The sequence below is a fragment of the Lampetra fluviatilis genome, chromosome 32, assembly GCF_964198595.1.
Source record: "Lampetra fluviatilis chromosome 32, kcLamFluv1.1, whole genome shotgun sequence".
NCBI classification, from domain to species: domain Eukaryota; kingdom Metazoa; phylum Chordata; class Hyperoartia; order Petromyzontiformes; family Petromyzontidae; genus Lampetra; species Lampetra fluviatilis.
The window spans coordinates 3119529-3142833 of NC_136306.1; the positions used below are offsets into that span (position 1 = coordinate 3119529).

Sequence of the window (23305 nt, forward strand, 5' to 3'; positions counted from 1 at the left end):
CCTTTTGGTTATGTTTGTGCTGAATTGAGTTTATTATTGAGGTATGATACTTTCCCTTTAATATCCAGAATCCATGCTTTAAAAAAAAACACCACACACTCTTCCCCTCTCTTCATGTCGACAGTCACTTTCCTTAGAAAGAGCTCGTTAATGTGTCAGTGTTTGCGATTATGGCACTGACGCAATGCTGTTGCATAATTCTCGATTAACATCTTAGCAAGTTTTCTAACCGCGAACCTTACCATAGCGCCTGTGGCATTGTAACTTTCAATCTGGAAGGATGTGCCAAAACAAATTTAGCAAAAACAAATGTTTTAAAAGATAACCCAGAACAAAACAGTTTATAAAAATTACTTCTCCCCCCCCCATTGTGAGCTCCGACATCAATACCCTCACCCCCGAACGGGAATTTGCAACCTACATAACCAATCTAAAAGAGAGAAAAAAAATCTCATTCACTCCACACCCCCCCCCGCCCCCCCAATTCTACTAATATTGGGCTGACTTGCCATTCTGTCTTGACAGTTGACCCAAAAGGACTGAGGTAGACATTGTGTTAATTAGTCATCTTCTTCTGAAGATTCCTCTTGACTTGTCTGTTCTTCCGCCTGTTCCTGGAAGAGAGCACATGAAGAAGTAGGAACACACAGTTAGTTCGTTTTATTGTGTTGCGTAACTTTCGATGCATGGTCCAAGTGTCTCTTCTCAAACGGGCAATGGTGGCGGCAGTGCTCGTGGGTAAGAAACTTCCATATTTCCATGGCAGGGTCCTCGTCTATCCAGCCGATGATTGCTGTTGATGTTCCACAAAGTGTGCACTAATGCTATATAAAGCAGTCATACATCTATTTGCTACACTGTCCCGATATTACCTCATTGCCATATAACTAGCTTGATGTCTCGCACACATTACAGCCATTGCTATAATGCCCCCCCCCCCCTCATTACAGAAATGTGGAATTTTCACCATTGATCAAGAATAGTGATGAAATGGCGGCCATTCGAGATAAATCAGCTCATGGCCTGGTGCTGGACAGATTGTTACATTGCAGACGCATCATAGATCACCACGACTTGGGGAGGCCATTATGCAGTAGTTGACTGATCATGGCTGATGATGATGATGGCTATGGAAATGGTTACAAAAGATGAGTGCCATCCAGCACTCATTCGATGAGGGTGAAACATTCGCTCTGCTCAAGGTCTGACCCTGTTTCTAAAACACACAAAACTTGACCCAGAAGGGAAGACTCATCGTCTGCGACTGAAAAAAGGAAACGTTTGTGCTGCCAATCAGAAATCATCACTGAATCCATCATTCTCAAGAGTTCGCCAGGCGGCCGAAGTGAAAGAAGAATGGCAAGAGCATCGAGTATGGTTTTCCAGACTCTTAAAAGAACCGCATGTAGGTGGGTTTCGTACACACAAAGCACTCCTCCTGCTGCTGCTGCTGCTACATTCCCCCCCACACGCCAGAGAGAGGAATGTGACATTTCAGCCTCGGTCTTGGGGCCGCCAACAGAGATTAGCTTCGTCTCATGCTCGTTTCCGCGCGGAGACACTTTTCCTCTTGGCACACAAAAGGGCTTCTCTGGCGAGATAAAAACCCTATCTCGTTGGGGTCGTTCATGACGATGAACACAATCCAACTGAAAAGACGCACCACTCGTGCGCTCCAAACGAAGGCACCGGTTTGCTTTGTTAACATATGGCATGGTTTTTGTTGGAAGCCATCAAGACGGTTCTGCGTAGCTCTCTCGCGATCCTACGACACGGGGGCGGACGAACAACGCACGGTGCAACCCATAAAATGACGCCCGGCCGAAAACCAGCGGCGACGTGAAACGTACGCGAGTGAAATGAAGATGATTATTTTTTCGACCCCTCAAAATCACTCTCGCTCCACTAAATTGTGAAATCCGTTAGCAAACCACGGTCACCTGCCGTGAAACGCCTCTCCGGCAAGAAGCGGCCGCAAGTGCCGGCGAGCGATGACCGAGCCGCCCAATCCCCCCCTTCTCGGCTAGAACAGGACCTCTGCTAGACTCCGGGGTGTGCAAACCCGCGGTCGATGCGCGCGGCAGCGCATCCGAGGTTTCAGTTCATGGCGGTCGGCTCACAACTTTTAATGCGCTTCAGGCATTTCTGGGTGCCTCTCTACAGATTTCTTTTTTTTTAGCCCCTACATTCCTGGGGGTTAAGGGCACTGCTTCCCATGGGCTCAATGTGGGGGGGGGAAGGAGGGGTGGGGGGGAAGGAGGGGTGGGGGGGGAGGAGTGGGGGGAGGGATTGCAGAGGGTGGGAGTGCAGAGTTTTGCGATTCTCCACAAAGACCTCACTCTGTGAACACTGCCCACCCTACCCTGCAATGGGATGTTTTCTTTGCCCGAACAGAGCGAAGGATTGGATGGGTGGGTGGGGGGTTCGAAAAAGAGAAAGGGTGGAGGGATGGAGGTGGTGGGGGATGGGAGAGGGCCGGGGTGCTCTGTGGGACTGGTTGGTTTGGAGGAGAGATTTGGGGGGGGGGGGTGTAATAGGAGAGGTTGACATCAACTTCTAAAAAGGCGGCAAATGCAGCAACATTTTCTGCCCCCCCCCCCCCTTGTACCCTCCTCCCCAGGCCTCCATCACATAGCACCGCACAGCACCCACACTCCACACGTACTCCAAACAGCACCCGGACGGGATCCACACAGCATCCATCCGCACAATAGCCACACAGTACCCACACAGCATTCACACAGAACCCACAGCATCCGTATGGAATCCCAGCTCCCAGCCCCTCCCTCCCCAGCACCACACACCACCAGTTACCCCCCACCCTCCCTCCCCCGCCCCACACACCACCAGTTACCCCTCCTCACCCTCCCTCCCCAACACCACACCACCACCAGTTACCCCCCCTCCCCCGCCCCACACACCACCAGTTACCCCTCCTCACCCTCCCTCTCCCGCCCCACACACCACCAGTTACCCCTCCTCACCCTCCCTCCCCAACACCACACCACCACCAGTTACCCCCCACCCTCCCTCCCCCGCCCCACACACCACCAGTTACCCCTCCTCACCCTCCCTCTCCCGCCCCACACACCACCAGTTACCCCTCCTCACCCTCCCTCCCCAACACCACACCACCACCAGTTACCCCCCACCCTCCCTCCCCCGCCCCACACACCACCAGTTACCCCCCCTCACCCTCCCTCCCCAGCACCACACCACCAGTTACCCCCCCCACCCTCTCCCCCATATTGGCCCTTCTCAGAATAAAGACTCTGTTCAGAAACAATGTTTACTACTGTATTTTGAACTTTGGCATATGGAAATGTTTCAGCAGAACCTCTTAATATCCTGTCCTGGAAACCGCTCATATTTTGTGTTGATCGCCACAATTCTTTCTATGTAGTTTCACGAGGGTTTTTTTCAATGTTTCTTTGTGGACTGCGTATTTTGTTGCTTTTGTTTAATCCATGTAAAGAGATAAAGTCCCCGTGCCTGCCCGTGTGCTCGCTTTGAACAAGGAGCGCTGTGGGGTCAGCAACATTTTGCTCATTGCAAATTGATGACGGGTTTTCGAGCAACAGTGCTTGTAACATGCGAACCTAGCCCCAGTACCCAGGGAATATTTCCTATCCCCTTCCACTCAGCTGCCACTACTCGCAAGCGGATGATCGCGAGGTAAAGTCCCAGTCGGGGCATCGACGAGACCGAACATTTGTCCGGAATCGATCAAACGAGAACCATTTTAATGGAAAGTCAACGGTGGATGTCCTATGGAGATACTGGGTCCCCCCCCCCCCAGCATTTGAACAATCGCTTTCAGGACTGCCCACGGCAATGGATAGGATCACTCCTGATTCTAAGTTCGAGTGTGGAAACACTTTGACTCTTTGATATGATGTCATCCTTGCACAGCGCAGTACAAAAAAATTGGAATCACATCGCAGGCAGTTGGAAGTGTGCAGTCTGAAAAGTCAACAAAACTATAAACGCGGAACATTTTGCAGGGAAAATGCCATGGGATCGCTGAAATCCTTTCATTAACGGGCGGTTGGGCACGGTTCAATCCCACAAGCGATGTACGCAAAAGACATGCGCAGACAGAGATGAACACAACAAGATAAGAGTCTGGCTGTAACAACAAAAAGTTATTATGAAACCGTTTAGTGTTGTTGTTTAGTTTTAACCGTACCTTGCCGCTTGAAGGGACCTCGTGCACTGGTCGGGGAATCTTTCCAAACCCATATTCTCATCGCGGTATGCGCCCATTTAGCCAATTGTAACCCCCCCGATTAAAATTGTGCCAAGCGTGTCCTGTCGTGTCATGTCATTAAGACGGCTTGTTACCTCCAACAGGAACTCTCACGGCAAGACGGTGAATCGCCTTGTGACCAGACTGCTTCTCAAGCCAGAAGGATCAGCCTCTTGTGCACACGCTGGGCAGCTTATACTCACGTGACTTCCAAGAGGCGTCTTGGTCGCATGGCACTTGAACAAAAATGTTGAGTCCTCGGGAGCCAGTGATTGCCAAATGATGTGCCATTGTTCGCATGATCAATGTTGACCAGGCTTAGTCCCTGAACTCGCCACAACTGAGAACTCGGTTTAATCACAGGGTGGTGGGGGAGTTTGGGCTTCGTGCTCTTAGCACGTGGAGCTATCCCCACCCACCCAACAAGACAAACAAAGATCCCCTGTATAGCCTTAATAGACTGTTGGGGCAAGTGCTGTTACCAAGCACCTATGAAGGCCAGCACGGAACGCAAGGGGGTGGGTAGGTGGCCAGCACCACGCCCGGCCGCCTTTGTCTCCCCAGTGACGATGTTTATACACCGCACCAGGTAATCATTTGAGGCTGAGTCGACCTAGGGGAGGCCCAGGACCATGTTCAGATAACCGTCACTGGTGTCGGCCGCGAGCGGGAATCGAACTCGGGTCGCCGGGTTCGTAGCGCAGCGCGCTAACCTTTACGCTACCGCTCCTCACAAATCTGAGTTCTCAAACCTAGGATATCACAGGAGTTTGGGCTTTGTGCCCTTAACACGTGGTACTATCCCCCCCACCCACCCACCCACCCCGGGCCACACAGCCACCTCGCACACTCAATGATTTCACTCCTTCAAGCAGTTCGCTGAAAAGACAGCTCCGCACACTTAGATCGACGACGATAAAAAAAATGTTGCTCGTGCAAACTCGACGCAGATGTTCGTCGGTATGGCCCATTGCATGGTCACAACTCAAATGTGACAGCACCCAATAGGATGCGTATTATGGCGCACATTGTGGGCATGTGAAGCGGGGAAGATGACCGGAACGTTTGGGGACGAAAAAATGTACTCCTCAAAGTATGCGCTCTCACATGTTTACCTCCCCCGATGACTTCCATACAGCCCCCTCCGCGTGACTTAACGGCGTTTTAAAAAGGCAGCGCTTCCAAAAATGATAAAAACAAATATCAGCCTTACTTCACACTGGTGTGTTGTGTAGGGAGGAGGGGAAGGGGCTCTTTCTCAAACTTTTCGATCCCAGTGGCAATGTTTACACACACCGCACCAGGTAATCATTTGAGGCTGAGTCGACCTGGGGAGGCCCAGGACCGGTTCAGTTAATTGTCGACCTTGAACTGTATGGAACCTGGGCGTATGTCAAAGTAGAATCTCCTTGTTGTCGAGGCCACCGCAGCAGCACCATCTAGGGGGTGTTTGGCCGACTCTTCCATGCTCGTCAGATGTCCTGGAAGAGGCACGAATGCCCAGACTCTGCCCGCATCACACGTGGAACCTGCTTATCGATACACTGTGATGTTACCCATTTATACTTCTGGGTCGACAGAGGTGGGGAGGGAGGCGGGAGAGGGGGGCTAAGATGCGAGGGACTTGCACGAATTTTTTAATAAATTATTACAATTTTTATTTTACCAGGTAAGCAACGCCCACTGAGCTATATAGCTCGCTTTCAGAAGCGACCTGGCCACAAATAATAGCTCAACAACAAAGTGGCTTATCACGTGGAATTTTTTTTACGGCAGCCAAATACTCTAAACGCACGTTGATTCTAAATGTGGAGGGAAAAACCGGAGGACCCGGAGAAAAATCCACGCTACCACGGGGAGAACATGCAAACTCCAAATATACAGGTGTCAGGATCGGGATTTAACCAAGGACCTCCTGTACACCAGGCGAGGTCGTTAACATCTTGCCACCGTGGCACCCTTGCCAGGCCGAGAGACTGAAGTTGCGACCTGCGGATCTAAAGGCCACTGCACTCGCGAAGACGATCCTGGGGAAACTGGGACAGATGGCAAGCCCAGTGCCACGTGGTATTCGGTAAGATGCCTTCTTGTGGCATCAGAAGTATATTTGCGGTGACGACATCTTCCACAGAGATGCTCTGACATGTGGTGGTGCAGTCCTCGCCTTCAGAGTTCCAAATGAGAATGTGCAGTGTGTGTTAAGGTTACACCGTATGCAACCAACCGTACTATTCGGAGGTGCGGGGAAAGGACAACAAACTATACAAAAATTTGTTTTGAATCTAGATTTAAAAGTGCAAAGCTCCAGTGGCTTCCTAATATCGGAAGGAAGAGCGTTCCAGACGGCCACAGAAGCGCATCTGAAACTGCACACCACCACACGCTGCCGATTCCCCTGTTGCATTTAGCCGTTTAATACATGCAAATTATCATTATTATCATGATTCCTTCATGCGAGTTGAACGGACCACCAAAGCAGCGCTTTCAGGCAAAACAAAACAATGCTGGGGCCGTAATTACAGCAGCCAGCAACATCAGCAGCAGCTGCTACAGCGGGAATGTTCGTGGCTGCGTTGCTGGTGGCTTTAGAAACGCAGCGGCAACCGCAGAAAACCCGCAGGTCGTGCACGCAAATTGCCGCCCTTTCGCCCACAAAACCGAACACTCCCCCAGCAAGACGAACGCCGCGTGGCTGCTCCCTCTCACCCAGCCCACTGCTACCCCTCTCCTTCCCTTCCCCCCAACTGCCCCCCCTTGCCCCTCACCCCTCACCCCCACCCCCCCCCAGTGCCCCCCTTCAAGGCACTTGTGCAAGCCAAGCAAGCGATGACCCCGGAATCACACTCTGCTCCGCCGCGTGCCCCGCCAGCCTCTCCCAAACGTAAGTGAAACGGCACCGACTCTGACTCCCACTCTGTCTCTCTCTGGCTCGCTCGCCAGAGGGCTTCCGAAACAAAACGTGAAGCCCAAGAAAGCTCTGAACACCTAAGGGGAAAAACCGTACGGACATTATGGCTACGTTTCGCAAACCTGCACGAACTTTCAGGGGTCAAGTCGATTGCAATTTATTATAATTATTAAGACTTTACATGCAGTCCGGTTGATTAGCCGGCCACGTGTGGTGGCGTAAAGTGTGGGTACTCCAACCAGCGTGGCAGAGGAGGCCAAATTAGAGCTCCCTTTAGACGAATTCCTTCTGCCAGCAGTGACCCGAGCAAGAAATTGCAGGGCTGCAGATTTGCCTTTACCAGTGGCACGAGGTCCTCTTAAAGAATTGAAAGACAGTCCTCTATTCGTTAATAGTCGAAGGTTTGCGAGTGGAGCGTTAGAAGATGCATTGGCGTGCACATACATTTACGGGTATGCCAAAGCTTTTACTGATAAAGACTTAATGCGGTGTGCATATTCTGTATTTTAACAAAAATAACGGGACTGCGCTCACAAATGCAAGGAGGTCACACAATTCACTGATAATTCTCGTCACGTGTAAACACATTTATACGGTTGCAAAAAGTGAGACGTGCACTCTTGTAAAGAAGAGAGACGAGCAGTTTGCTCGATGCATCGGTGAGCTCTGCCCAGAGAGAGAGAAACGCAAAACCCGCACGACATGGATACAGACCTCAAGAGCAGCGCCCAAAACCAACGCTCGCTACCCCCCCCCTCTGCCTCCCATCCTCGCCTCTCTCCACAGCCAGTGCGGCGACGCGGCTAAGCGGGAATGGAAAGCAGACGGCCAGCGGACATGAACGCAGGGCGTCTAAATTCAGCGTTCCCATTTCCTGCGTCGCGGAGAGGGGAGTGACCCCGGTGGGCTCAGGAGAAGGGAAGGGGGCTTTAGGAAGCTGCTTTCTCTCATCAAAGGGCACCGAGCGAATGCAGCGGAGCGGGGTTAAAGGCCGGGGCGGCGCGCCCTAACCTTTTGCTTATTTTGCTTCTGGGGTGATGAATTTGAATGGCTACGGCTGTTAACGGATTTCTCTCATCTTCCAATTCTCAGGACCAGGGGGAAGGGAAGAAGGCGAGCGGCCGGGCGGGCGGAGAGGGAGGGTGGTGGTTGTGGGGGGCGAGGGAGGCAGTGGTGAAGTGGAGGCGGCGGGGGTGAGGCCAAGGAAGAGTTAAAGGACGGGAGAGTATTATATTTTGAAGGGGGAGCAGCGGCGAGCTGCTGCTGGGAGGGCAGCACTCTCAGGCAGCAGCAGCAGCAGTGTGTGCTCGTGCCCGTGGGATGCCGCTAAATCTTTTAAACGACCCGGGCCATGCTGCGGTCTTGCACAGAGACAACAACAAAAAAACGCGGGAGAAAAGGCGCCGGCGCGCTGGGACGCTGCAACGGGCCGCAGGAATGGCGGCGTTGGCCCCAGGCCTTTCCCTCTGCCATCCCTCACAAGGGGCAGCTCTCAAGGAATGCCGCAGATAGGGTTTCAACAAATTCTTCTAAACATTGAGAGCCTTTGATTTGCCAGGGAGATGTTTCTAGGATAGCAGTGAGACCTCAATTGCTGGGATTCAAACGGATCAACTGTTTATCTTTATTCTTTAAAAAAAAACTTTGCAAAACATAATCATTTAATACGCTTTGCACTGTTCAATTATTTAATTTGTGTTGGTAGACCTGCACACACCACGTAAACCTCAAAATGCTTTTAAAAACTCCTTTCTTTGAGCCAGCTTTTTTTTTTACAAAGTAATTTTGTTTTGCTAAAACTATACAAATGTTTTATCCAGTCCGTGTGGTATGCTTGTTGCAATTTCTAGGAATTTATACAAAATTGCTTATAGTCTTGGCAAACAGAACCGTGCAATCTAACCTTCTTGGCTGCTTTTCATTTTGTCTGCATTCTTAATCTGGGCTTGTGGCCTCACAAAGTGGCCATAAAAAAAGTGTCTCTGTGCTCAAACGGGTAAATGGTGGGAGCGATGGTGTCCATCTCCTTCATTGGTGCACCCCAAATCATTAGTTTAAATTCCACATTCCTTTGATTGTGACCGGTCTCGGTAGAATTCTATACAGTTGGACGCGAGACTGCGCTGAAATATAAACCAGCTCGTTTTATTACAAACGGCAAGGCAGAAGAACTGCTTGACTTGCCATCGGAGAAGTCCCACTGAGCAAAGAGACCCTTGCCTCCAAAGCCGTGGCCCACTGGCTTATTTAATTAGTTGAATCGATCTCCGGCCAAGTAGAGCTGCCGTTCGTGATGCTGACAATCTCAAGGGTTGCGAGTTCAAGCCCCAGTCAGGGATCGGGACTCGGCTTGTCACATTTTCATGGCTATCGTGCACGAGTTATGTAGGGAACGCTTTTCTGAAATTAATAGAATGTCTTGTGGAGAGAGATGGTTACATGACGTAGTAATGTGGAATGTTCATCATTGGGCGAGGGCCACCAATGGAGATGCACACCACACCCCAGGTTTATTTGAGAAAAGAGACACTGGAATCCAAAAAATATTTTACAGATTTGATTTCTTGCATAACAGTGACAAAATGCTGCACGCGCGGGAAATGTGCAGATCTTGAGAGTTTGAGGACATTGTTGAAAGAGGGAAAAAACATGTAGAATTCTGCAGGTCGAAGCGGGAGTAGGAACTACAGATTGAGAAGTGCAAAACGAATACATTTTATCGGGAGAGACGTCCTGTCATATGGAGATGTATTCAGCATGGACTTCAAGAGCGAGAGTGGTCTTATCTCAGCAGCGTGGATGGGCAGAGAAATGGAATTCGAGCTGAGAGTTGGCAGCTCAGTTGGAGCAACCTCTCATTGATAAAGTATGAATTGTATGCCTCAAAATATTTCTGGCAGACCAAAGAGGGATCGACGTAAAGAAAAAAAAGAAACGCACAACTCTGGAGCTGCCACCGCATTCACTTGCAGTGGCTGTGGCAATAATTTCCGCTCAAGAATTGGCCTAACGAAGTCATTCTAGGCACCGCAAACCCCACAGCGGACCTCGTATGGCACGAAAGAATTGTCTCCCGAGCCACACAGGCCGATATAACATATTTCTGAGCATAGAGTGGCATAACATTAAGTACATCGACACTCTCAAAAAAATACAATACCGTTGTTTATGCCACATTACTGTATAATCATCATCAACCACGTTCTATCCACCAATATATACCCAAGCCAAAATCATCTATCGTGGTCTCCCAGTACTGTGTGTATTCAAAGTTGAGCCACATGCAACCTTTTTTTCATGACTGCAAGACCAACATAGCGATAAAAGAAAAAAACAGCAAAGATGTACCATTAAGCAGAAAGCTCAGGTCAATGAATATGATCGTGTGAGCGTTCTCATGATCAGATCCCAACAGCAAATTGTGGCTGCTTAATGTTACCCCAAAATGCTACGGCTTAATTTTCACCATTTTCTTACACTAATGGAATTTGCTTGATCTTGCTTGATGCATGCCAGATGCACGTCTTTCCTGTTTCTTTACAGCATCCTGTTTCATGACCCATGGGGTCACAGTTCATATAACCCCCCCCCTCCCTCGCACCACCCCCAATCCCCGATGCAGGCAGTACCCCCCCCGCACCCATCTCCTTCCACACTCCCTCACCCCTCCCACACCCCCCGCCCCCCACCCCTTCACATTACTACCTCCCAAAGCCACCGCTCCCGAAATAAATATCGCTCCATAAAGATTTATACTCTGCTCCAACGGCCAGGTTATGTTGGGTTCTTGGCATGTGTGGTCACTTACAAAACAGGGAGCTGGGTGGTGGTGGAGGGGAGTTCTCAGCGATGTAACACAATGCATAACGCCTCACTACATCACGTGCATAAAGACGATTTCTCCACCTTCAGCAGGAAAATGACTCTAAAACCGGATTAGAAGGTGGCGGCTTTTGGAGCCTGTGTCGGGGGCCTGCGTGGGTGACAAGCGCTTCTCAACAACAGCTCTCCGACGTGCGTCCTCTGATCGCGCCAACATCGCGTGTTGTTTTTTTGGCGTGAAGTCCGACGCTTTCGCTCAAAGTGCCGGGGAGCTCCTCCGGGAACAGAAGAGTGTGTGGGGCATTTACATTGCATTGAGCACCGGCAATGAAGAAGCATCCCTAGCGCACACGGCAAAATGTTTGGGGGGGGGGGGGGACACACACCGTGCCAAAGAACACGTGGTCAAACCTGAAAACACATCGGAGGGCTGAGCAGTAAACACTCCACACCATGGCCAACCTTTATATAGCAATTGATAGACTGCCACTTGCTCAATGAAGAAGTGTGCTGCCCCCCACGGCTCACTTGAACAGAGGAACACTTCAACTCGACTTTCACACATTCATAGAAAGCCACCTTGTTAAAGGGATACGTTGAACAAAGGACAATGGCATCGCGTACACTGAATGTATTCCCGAGTGTATTTGTTAATTCAAGAAGCCCCGTGCCTGACATAGTAGCTTTTTTGTATACGCATAGCGTAATGCCCCCCCCCCCCCCCCCGGTTGACCCCATATTTAGCATGCTAATGATACACACTCCAGTGCCCTGTGGTCAGCCGGCGAGATGGCGTGGGCTGGGGTGAGGCAACGGGTGGAGACAAAGAGCGTTCCACGTATCCGTGACGCGAGTTCAGCGCAATAATCACAAGTAGCATAATCGGGACGACCGCTCTCAGTTGTCCGGTGATTCCACAAAAATCGCCTGCAAAAGGGCCGACTCGCGGCCATGCGTGGATTTACACTTTTATCCGAGGCCAGATTAGATTCCTAGATTCTAAGCAAACGTACGTGCACACGCAAACAAAGATCCCCATTTAGTCTTATAAACCGTGAGGGTAGGTGTTGTCGGCAAGTTTCTATTACGGCCGGCACAGAACACGAGGTGATGGTGTGGAAAGAACAATGCCTGGAACAACTTTGTCTCCCCAGTGCTGATGTTCACACACATCCCATCCGGTACTCAAGGCCCAGGTGACGCGAGGATAAGTTCGGATACCACTTGCCCCTCATGGGCATGGCTGATAATCCACTGACCACATGCAAAAACTCATAAAACCAAGATCCCCCTCTAGCTTTATAACTAAGAACACAACACGTGTATCAATATATGTGGCCTTAAAAGGAACAATATATAATAGGTGATATTTCGGGCGAAGGCCCTACTTCATGGCAGAGCGTTATAGACTGTTGGGCAAATGCTATGAGCGAGCACCCATTAATACAAATATGGCGTATGTGAGAATGGTGTGGCTAACACCACGCTCGGACGCCTTCGTCTCCCACGTGCTGATGTTTGTATACCGCACTGTTTCATTGAAGGCTGAAATGACCTCGCGGAGGACCAGAAGCATCTCAAATATCACTCCCCACTAATGTTAGCCGTGGCCAAAAATCCAACTCAAGTTGCAGGGTTAGTAGCGCAGTGCACAAAAACCACTGCACCGTTGTTCCCCCCACACAAACGCAAGCTCTCACACGCACACACACACCAGAGCCTGTTGATGTTTACATTGTGAACAAAGCTGACAGTCAAGATTTCCCTTAAACCAAAAGAAACAGCACTGTGGTGTTAAGTACACAAATAACTTCTCAGTGGTAAATGTTTACCTACGTGTCTATGGGCCACAGCATCACGAGTGTGTGTCTCAAAGCGGACGTATTTGAGGGCAAAATAATCAGATACATAGCGAGGACCACATTTTGCCGGACAGCCAAAAAACTTAATCTGGTTTGCAAGCTGCTAAGTGGACCGTCGGATCATGAGCCTGCCGCCGTGCTAGTTTGTTTGTAATTGATGGTTTGAATTCCACGATATGCCCACCTGCTAAGTTACGTGGGGAATTGCAGACGTTTGTAGGTTGCAATTTTCCGTAAGCGTTAGCATTTCCCAAAGAAATCGACTGTAAAATGTTGACAGATATTCTATGCAAGTATGTAGTTTGATTACATCCTCACGACAAGGTGTGCGAGTTTGAATCTGGTTGGGGTCACAACTTGACCAGTACAATCTCTTGAGGATCATCAACACGTTGAATACCAAGACGTGGGAAGTCAATTCGTGGTCACTGCAGGAATAAACTGCCCCCCACCATGCAAATGTTAGAATGTTCACACTTCTGGTCCTGGGCAAGACCAGTGTTGCCTAGAGAGGCACTTTGCCTTTGATTGTGGCTTTACAACCGAAGAAGAGTCGGAGAATGGTGAAAGCACTTCCTTAATTCACCAACGCACAGCAACACTCGTTCCAAGACCAACCCCGAACACACGTCCCGCACAGCCCCTTTTTAACCCCTCCATCTCCGCCCTCGCTCCCAATACACATCCACGGCAGGCGCGCCTGGTCCGGGTGACGTCACTTCCCTTTAACCCCTGACCCCCGTCCTGCCGCATTCCCGCGCGTGTGATTGGTGCGTGTTATCGTGAGAGCGGAGATGTCGTGTCTCTGCGTGGTGCGTGTGCGTAAGGGTGGCTCGCAGATCCCTTACACAACGATACTGTCAGTTGCATGGGCAAGAAATTGCATGGTTACACATTTTAACCTTTACCTATTAAACGGATGTAATTTAACCAATGTCTCTCTTGAAGATGCAATGAGCTTTCACTGTACTCAATTCCCATCTTGTTAAAATGATAGGGTAATTAAAAGGACACCCGAACTGGCAACGATTATGTCAGATAACAGTGTGGGTCTATAGGGAAGGGGGGGGGAAGACGTCAAAACGTTGAGCCCTGCAATGTCTCCATCCATGACTGTTCCCCATCAAGAGGGGCTCTGCTGTCTGCAGCCGGTTCCGGAATGGAACCCTTCCACTTTGTGCCTGACATGAGCAGTACACAGCTGGGATATAACTGTTGTTGGGGGGGTGGGCAGGGAACTCATCGGAATAGGAAAGAAAACATTTGCAGAAAGGCCGAAACGCGACGTATTAAAACACTAATTGGCTCGGAACACAATGACACATGCCGGCACATTTGCATCTGCGTGTGGGTTTCCATACTGCGCAGCAGCGCGGAGGGTAGATGCAGCACAAGGCGGCAGATTTCAAACACCGAATGGAGCAGTACGCTCATTGAAAGGGGGGTTCTCCTGATGAAATGCAATCACCAAATCTCAAGTGAAATATCGACAAAATGTGATGAATCTGATAACGGCAAATGATGCGAGTTTTCCGCAATCAAAAGTCCAAGGGGTCTCTCTGCTCAAACACGTACTGGAGAGACATCGCATCTCCATTGGTGGCTTGGAGCTACTGGTGAAACTTCAGAACTTCTCCGGAAAGGGATTAGTTTCTCCATAGTATGACCAGGCTCAACTCTCCGCAAAGTGGTACACATCACGTTGACCCAGGAGAGGTGATAAGGGCTAAGTTGACTCCAAACTAAGATTTGAACTTACATCCTCCAAATTGTGAGCCAATGGGTCTCACCAACAGTAAAAGATCCCCCGTATAGCATTAACAGACTGTTGGGGCAAGTGCTGTTAGCAAGCACCTATGAAGGCCAGCACGACACATGAGGTGGTTTCTGGCCAGCACCACGCCGCCCGGCTGCCTTCGTCTCCCCAGATGTTTACACAATGCACTTGGGTACTCATTTGAGGCGGAGTCGACCTAGGGGAGGCTCAGGACTGGTTCAGATAATCGTCACCATTGGTGGCCGTGAGTGGGAATTGAACTCGTAGACAGTATCCTAACAGCTGCACCACCCTGGCTACAAACAAGTCAGATCCCCAGAGCAGATGCAATGATAAGGAGTGGGGGTTTTATGGCCTGGGTGGAGATGCACAGGGATGTGGGAGATTGGGAGAATGGAGGGGGGCACCCACGTGAACACCCAATTCCTCCCGGTCTCACTCAATGGTGTCGCTACTTTTAGGGCTCTTTCTGGGAGCCAGGAACAGGAACCAGACCTGCTTTGGTCGGACACCTTATTAATCACTTTAGTTGAGGCCGCTTCAATGCAATAACCAGGCTTTGTCTGTTTACTTTCCGATTTAGAAGTATCCAGGGACCAGAGTTAAGTCGACTAAAACCCAACACCGTTTTGCCCCGCTCTCCACACTAAAACGGGGGTTGAAGATTGTTAAAGACACTCGTGGCCACGAAAATGAACATTTTACGGACCTTTTGGGAAACTGTTAAAAGTTTTACAATGCGGTATATAATTTATTGCGAGATCAAGAAAGTTGCTTATTGAGTCCTGATGGTTTCGTGAGGAATCCTCGTGTTGTATTTCACGGTTGCTCACGTGGTTCACCCCACTCGCCCCCCCCCCCCCCCCCCTTTAATTGCAGAGCATTGCGCTCAACCGTGACTCTCTCAAACATCACCGCTTAGCTGGAAGGGCCTGGAAACAAAGTTGCGAAGGAAATGCATGGTTTCTTTTGTGTGTTCAGTCTTTATCTCTTGAAATATGTTAACCCCCCCACAAGCTACCAAAACTCCCACCAAAACCCCACCCACGGAACCCATGTTCCCCAAGGTTTCCTTGTGTATTTGTGCAGAAAGCTGAGCCAGGAACACGTGGCCTACAGCTGTCCTGATGGGAAACACTGGGGCTACGAGGTGACACACAGGCCAGTGAGGTTTATGAATATAACGTGTGCTTTAAATGACTTCCTCTGACAACTCCATTATGCCGACTTCAGACATTATCACCAGGGTCAATAAATAAAATGTTACATAACCAATCGCCTAAAACAGAAAGGTCTTTCAACGTATTTTTTTTGGGTGGGGAGGGGGGATAATTGTAAAACAAAGAAAGCCATTCTTTGAAGGATAACAAATTGCAGGTGAACGTGCACAATGACAGAGCTTCAAATGGGAATGTTTTAATTGCTGCTTTGTGAAGTCAAATAATAGTGCAGCTTATCTGCCAAAGTAGTCATCAGACTTGAAAAAGTAATTGTTTGTATACACGTCTTGATAACCTATTGAACAGCGATGGTAAAGTACGGTCAAACAACCCCCATGATGGACAATGCATGGGAAGGCTTTTATCCAGCAGGATTGACAAAGGACTAAAAAAAATAAGCATTAATATATTGTTTTAGTTGACGGCTGGGCTGAGGTCATATCGCTCATAACGCCTGAGAAGTAAATTTTATCCCAGGTAAAAGTCTACGATTTGAACTTTGGATGTTGGTGTTTGTACCAAAAACAAATATTTCCAAGTGATCAGTCTTGCTCTCAGTGACGGAATGTTATTCTTTAAAGGCAGTAAAACAACTTTTCCCTAACTCTGTTGGAGCTCACAAGGAGTCAAAACACATTTTTTTATTTTTAATTGCCACTAGAACGGCTTCAGTTTCAAAACTTTCAACAGCTGAAAAAGAGGCCATTGAGACTTGGGAGTTGAATTATGAATTTTAACGCAGCAGGAACATGAAGCCACTTTGCGGCTTGACGCTAATTTCAGGCAGATTGAGTTTCAGGCCAAGGTGTGGGCACAACGGGGGAGACTTCCAGTGAAATCATGAACTCGAGGAGATGGCTATGGGGCCTGATTAAAGGCTGATTATTATGGGGAGCTCATGCCGATGTCAGGAGTGATAGAGAACAGCTGAGATCTAGGCTTCAACGCCCAGGTCCTAACCTCCTTGCTTAAACTAAGTTCTCAAGGGGCATGGATTTTAGCGGTCTCAGTTTAATAACCAATGCTTGCACCTTTTTTCGTTAAGAAATGCATTTTTATCATAAATTAACTTTTTCCTAGTTTTCAGGGCTCTCAAATTTTTCAGGACACAAAGTGAGTGCCCACTGCACAGCGACAGCGAGTTAGAGAGGCTGCGGTACGACAAAACCCAAACCCCTGAGGGGTGGCGGCTTTGCCTTCTTATTTACCTTCTGCAATGGCTCGCAGTTTGGTAGCTAGAGAGACATCCCAATCATAAAGCAATGTACGAGGCCAGCCGTGTAGATATGGTAGCAAGGTACAGTATAAGTATATTTATATGAACACAATGGAAGTGGTTTTGCAATGCGTCTTAAAAACCAGTTCCTTTATCACGATTCCAAGTTATGTCATCTCTTAAGAGTTTCTGTAAATTAACAAAGATTGTGTTCGTATCTTAAGATAGCCCAGGACAGTTCAAATATGAAGGGGTGGAGCAAATCCAAATGCGTGTTGTATATATATGTGGTAGTGTAGCGGTTAGCGCGCTGCGCTATGAACCCTGTGACCCGGGTTCGATTCCCGCTCACGGCCAACACCAGTGACGATTATTTGAACCGGTCCTGGGCCTCCTCTAGATAGGCTCAGCCTCAAATGAGTACCTGGTGCGGTGTGTAAAAACATCGCCACTAGGGAGACAAAGGTGGCCGGGCGTGGTGCTAGCCAACCACCCCCTTCATGTGCCGTGCCGGCCTTCATAGGTGCTCGCGAACAGCACTTGCCCCAAGTCTGTTCAGGCTATACGGGGGATCTTTGTCTTTGTTGATATGTGGCATTTACTGAGCCAGCAGGATAGCATTGTGGTGAAAGCACTCAACACAACATAGGAAGGTTGCGAGTTCAAATTCCGGTCACGGCTCTACCCAGGTCGTAATTCATTCAGGGCTGCTGATATATTTACCACTTATCGAAAGTCAGCAGTGACCGCCCCGGTGCAGAGACTGGCCCACTCCACAGGAACGTGGAATTCTCTATCTCTCGCCAAGGATCGCTTAACGGGAATGAGCGCTGCCGCACACTTTATTTTAGTGGGAAGATGGGATTTTTTTTAAGGCCCATGCTTGCAAATGCTCTTTCCTTATTTGTCAATTAGTAAAAAATGTACTAATCAGTGGCTCTACTGCCAACAATGTTGTGCGCTTCAGTGATTTCGGAAAAATCCGAATGCGCTCCGATTTATTTTCGTGACGCACACTCTAAAAATGGTGCACCTATCAACCTCAGTAGGGCATTCCATTAAACAGAGCAGCGTTGCGATGTCGAAAACTTAAAGCAAATATTATTTTACTTGGGGAACCAAATAAGTATTGTAAAGGTGCAGCCCTGCAATTGCCAGCCTACGTCACTGCAGAATAAACAAACAAGATATTAAATCGTGAAATATCTTGGCCAAAACAATGCAAAGAAGCCTCTTGCTGGTGCCAGAAAAACACTATTTGTTCCTCTTTAACCCTGACTACGAATGCTCAACATCAACCTGCCATTCTTCAAAGGGTCAGATTCTCTAACAGCGCATCCCAACAATGTATCTCCAGTGGGAGGAAGCGAGATAGAGACAGGACAACAGAGAAATGCAACGCAGAGCCCACACTGGATTTAAGGGAGGGGGGGGAGGAAGAGGTTCCGGGCTTCTGGGAATAAAAGATCAGAGGCAGCGGGGAAGGAAGAGTCTCGGTGATGGATTGGGCCGCATGACACGTTTAGGGCTGGAAGCTTTCCGAATGGAACTTCCCCCAACCAACGCTCAACACCCCCCCCAAGCCCTCCCTCTCACACCCAACCCCGCCCCCAATCCCCCCCCACTCCACCTCCACCCACTCCAGTAAAGGCCCTCCCCCTCCCGGGAGGCAATACCCAAATTCAATTGGCTCAGCCTTCAACGTAGAGATGGCCGCTTGGCAGGAAGGGAGGGAAACACGAATGAAATCATTTACGTCTCCGGCCAATCATCGCCTTCCCCCCCCCCGAATCCGTGCCACCCACCCACTATACTCTCTCCCACCCACCCCGCCCCTCCCCCTTGCCAAGCATGAACCAGTGGAATCGGCACAATCCCTCCACTTTCCAAGTTCTTTCCACCTCCCCACCTCCCCATTCCTGCACGTGCAACCCCAACAGCGATTCTCCCATTACCCCCCCCCCAGCCCTAGATCCCCCCCACCACTTCCCCCCCCACCCCCTTCCCCCCACCCCCTTCCCAAGCTTCTCCTGACCTCACCGCTGCCGAGAGGAGGGGGGCCCGCACCTCCCACATTCCTCACCAGAGAGCCCCAAGCAGAGCCTCATCAGCACCCCCACCCCCGTCTCTCCCTGCTGCTGTCACTACTGCACGGAGAAACAGCGGCGGGGAGCGGTGGCACGGTGGTTAGCGCACTGCGCTACGAACCCGGATACTCGAGTTCCGATTCCCACTCACGACCAATAAACGGTCCTAGGCCTCCTCGAGGTCGACTCAAGCTAAAATGAGCACATTGTCCGGTGTGTAAATATCGTGACTAGGGAGACAAAGGCGGCCTGGCGAGGTGCTGGCCACCCACCCCCTCGTGTGCCGTGCCGGCCTTCATAGGTGCTACTCGCAAACAGCACTTGCCCCTACAGCATGTTAAGGCTACACGGGGGATCTTTGCTGCATGGAGCGAGCAGGCATTGCTCGAACGAGTGGGGCCGCGTTGCAGCAGCAATGTGCACAGCCGTTATGCCAGATGAGAGGTTTTTTCTATACATATACACACTGTATAGTATATATGTATCCTGTGTATAGCCGGGTGATGATGGTGGCCATTGCCCGCGGCCTCTAATCCAGCACTGCGGCAAGCGAGGAGGGTTGGTGGATCACCGCATAAATGTCGTGAACCCCCTCCCCCCCTTCTTCCCGTGGTCCTCAAGGAGGTTCCAAACCCTGGCTCGCCAGGAGAAGGCGGCACACAGCAAGTGGACTAATCGCCATCGGTCTCCAACTCTACTGGGATAGAGTGTTGCCCCCTCGCGCAAGACATGGGGGTTTCCTCCCACGTGCGTAATAAACATTCCCTGGAATCGTCTGAAAATATTTGCTTTGAAGCACCAACCAGGACCCTCGTAAATAATTCCTGGATCAGGACAGTCATCTGGTCTGTATGTTAGAATACAAGTGTAGTGACTGACTCAGAGACACTAAGAGTGCGAGGCACTCTATTAACAGCCTTCACAGTCCACACAGAGTAACCACAGCTCCCAGTCAGGACAGCTGGCACACTGCCTGACTGACGACGCCGAGCAGGTGAAGACGGTGACGGCGGCGAAGACTCCAGCAGCACGACGAGGGCATCCCACTCCAAGCGACAGCCCCGAGCTCCCGCTCTGGGTCCCCCTTTTATTCTCCTGGCGTGGCCTCGCTCTGCCCCGGCCACGCCCCCTTTCTAGAACCTACTCGCGGTTTACCGGGCTTCCGTCACGTGCCCCCTCTGTGACCTTTCCTCTACATCCCTCTCTCTAGTTTATCACGTGACCTGCTGACAGACAGGGCTGCTGCAACTGCGGATCCCCTTCTCTGCCAGCAACCAGCGCTGTGCTACGTAGTGACCAATTCTATGTCATTACACAAGTTTTCAGCTTCGTTTAAGAAAATAAAATACTTAAAGTGATTTTCAGGAGCACTCGAGCGACGTTACTGCACAGTGTGACTGCCGTGCCTTTTGAATGCATCACAGTGATGCGAGCAGAACGTGACTAAATTAGTTTCAATTCTGTGTTCAAACTCGTAATGCATCCATAATAGTGCCTCTCTAGGGCAATGTTAAAGAAGAATGTTGAGTTTTTTTGTGAAGTTATGATTTTGCACAACTTCCAATGCCACAAAAAAATCCTTACATGAGATTAAAGCAGTTTGTTTACATTTTCAATGCATATTTATATACAAACTCTTTGATAAGATCATTCACAAAGCTCACCATGTACCGCATTTGACGATTTAACAAAGCCCAAATTATGCATTTCGACATAACCGTTAAATATTTACAACAATAATTTAATGCGCCAGGAAAATGTATTATAGTAATAATGCCCACTATTTGTCCAGGAAAGCCTCATTGAGTCTCAATGGGGAGACAAAAGCGGCCGGGGCGTGGTGCTGGCCACCCACCAACTCGCGTGTCACACCGGCCTTCATAAGTGCTCGCTAACAGCACTTGCCCCAACAGTATGTATGTTGAACGTCTTTTGCACCATACGTAGTCAACCATGCTTCATCTGTTAAGGCTACATGGAGGATCTTTGTATAATGCACAATACAGTACAATTACACACAGATTCCATAAATTCAGCCTGCCTATGGGAAGACTGGCTCCTGTTATTGAAATGTGGCATTTTCCCCACTGCCTCAAGTGACGATCACTGCCCAATTGCTAACGGGAGCATGGACTTGTGACAAAACACGAGCGGTAGATCAATACTGTACTTGGGAAGGAAGTCGCATGTGCATTGGAGTAAAAAAATATTTCCATGTAAAAAAGGGGATGTACAGAGCACGGGGAAGGAAGGGACTGTGTGTATAGCTGCCCCCTCCCAACAGTTATCCATCGAAGGTATTTAGGGAGAACAAAAAGTGGAGCTATTTCGTGTTGTCGAAGGTGCATTTTAGAGTTTGCATTCTTTTACTGAAAATTAGGTCCTTGTTTTTGTAGCGGTCGTAGTGGAGGTTTCGTGTGGCATTTGGCGATGTGTAAATGCCTGAGACTCGGTGAACACAAGCTGTGTGTGTTGGCTGTGCTCCTGCAAGGGGTAAGAGAAAGGTGGTAGAGGAGGAGCGGTGGGGAAGGAGTCGGGTAAAGATATTAAAAAATATATAAATGACCGGTCTTACCTTCGGGCCTCTTTGTTGTTCGGCTTGCTGTGGCTGCACAGGAAGAATTTGTGATGGGCATGGGGTGGGGGGGGATTGTAGGGGTGGGGGGTGAGTGTTTTGGGGGGTGGGGGGAAATGGGAATGAGAGGTTGGTGGAAGGGTAGTGGGGTAAGGAAAACAGAAAAAAAAACAAAAAGGAAAAAGTTAGTCAAGTTTCGAGACTCATTCGGCACGTGAGCAATTGCTCATGGCGCATCGTGTGTTGTCGCGCTGTCTGGCAAGGGCCGTCGTGGAAACGGCAACTCCTCTCCCTGGCACGCACGCGAGGACGCACGCAGGCCGGGCCAGGGTGGAGTCATGGAGTCAACGAGGCACCCGCTCAACTCAAAGGGCGCGCGCCCGCCGACGCGCACACCCAGCAGGCACAGAGTCAAATCCGCTCGGTGCCTTCCCCTTGCCTTCTGCTTCTCATTCCTCCAAGTACTCAGACACAGGTGTCTGCGTAGGGGATGGGGCTCAAACTTCCAGACGGAAACGGGCCGGCAACCTACATGCTGTGCTGCCCCTATAATGGGCCACCGCACACGCCCGCGTAATCGCACATGGTGGACCGTACGCGCGCTCCAAAGCACGCTGGGTAACGGGCACAGTCCGCAGCACTCGTGCAGGCCACGCATCGCCATTCGCTACTCGTTCCACACCTCGCGCGAGGCGCCGCGATTGTGCACACGATTCACCCGAGTAAAGAGAGGGCGTTTAATTAAAAAGAAATGTGTTGCTTTTCTTCTGTCGATTTAAAAGTGTAATTTTCAGGAGGATTCCTGCTTTGAGTTGTTCTCAGGCAACACGTACAAGGCAGAGAGGCATGTAACCCACTTGCTGTAGGTGATAAACGTACTGAGGTCAAAGTCTCACTTGCTGTGCAAAACGTTGGTCGAAGTAGCCGGCATGCGACAAGGTTGCAGTTTCAAATGTTACATTTGTGATCCGTTGCTTTGTCTCAACAGGGGGGGAAATGTGATGTATCTAAAAATGACATTAAACTATGGTGAGTACTCTACAAATGGTGGAAACTTTTAGAAATTGGAAAAATTAACTATTTGTATTTTACCAGGTAAGGCCCACTTAGCAATATAGCCTTTTTTCAGAAGTGATCTGGCCACAAATGATAGATCAATGAAGTGGCTTGTCACGTGGACATTTATAGCAGCTAAATACTCTGAACGCATGGTTGATTCTAAATGTGGACGGAAAAACTGGAAGACCCGGAAAAAAATCCACACAACCACAGGGAGAACATGCACACTCCAAATATTCAGGTGTCATGGTCGGGATCGAACCCACGGCCTCCTGCATACTACCACCATTGGAACCTCCTTTGCCAGTAGCAAAATGATAATTGTTTTTTTACCATTTTATCTGGCAACAAAACTGACACGCCTTTTGGCGTCATCTGGTCCAACACCATGTGAGACTAGGCTCTAAGAAAAGCTGTCTCGGGTGTGGACCAATCAATTTCAAGGACAGTGCATACATTATCAGAGTTGTGTTTTTTGTTTGCATTCCGACCGCAGGTATTGTGGTCAATGCAAACATGACTCCTTGTAA

At 49.5% G+C, this 23305-nt stretch overlaps 1 protein-coding gene across 2 annotated transcripts in view; it reads right to left on the reverse strand.

Annotated features, from left to right (window-relative positions):
- Positions 1–390: 390 nt before the first annotated feature.
- Positions 391–23305, reverse strand: part of HMGA2 (high mobility group AT-hook 2) — a 67979-nt gene continuing 45064 nt past the window's right edge. Inside the window, exons 5-6 of one of the 2 annotated variants that reach the window (XM_078871255.1) lie at positions 21717–21749; positions 391–614 (exon numbers count right to left, since the gene is read on the reverse strand). In XM_078871255.1, the coding sequence (XP_078727381.1) occupies positions 561–614; positions 21717–21749 (87 nt within the window). In that variant the 3' untranslated portion in view covers positions 391–560. The remainder of the gene's footprint in view (positions 615–21716; positions 21750–23305) is intronic. The other variant, XM_078871254.1, reaches the window with a different exon arrangement.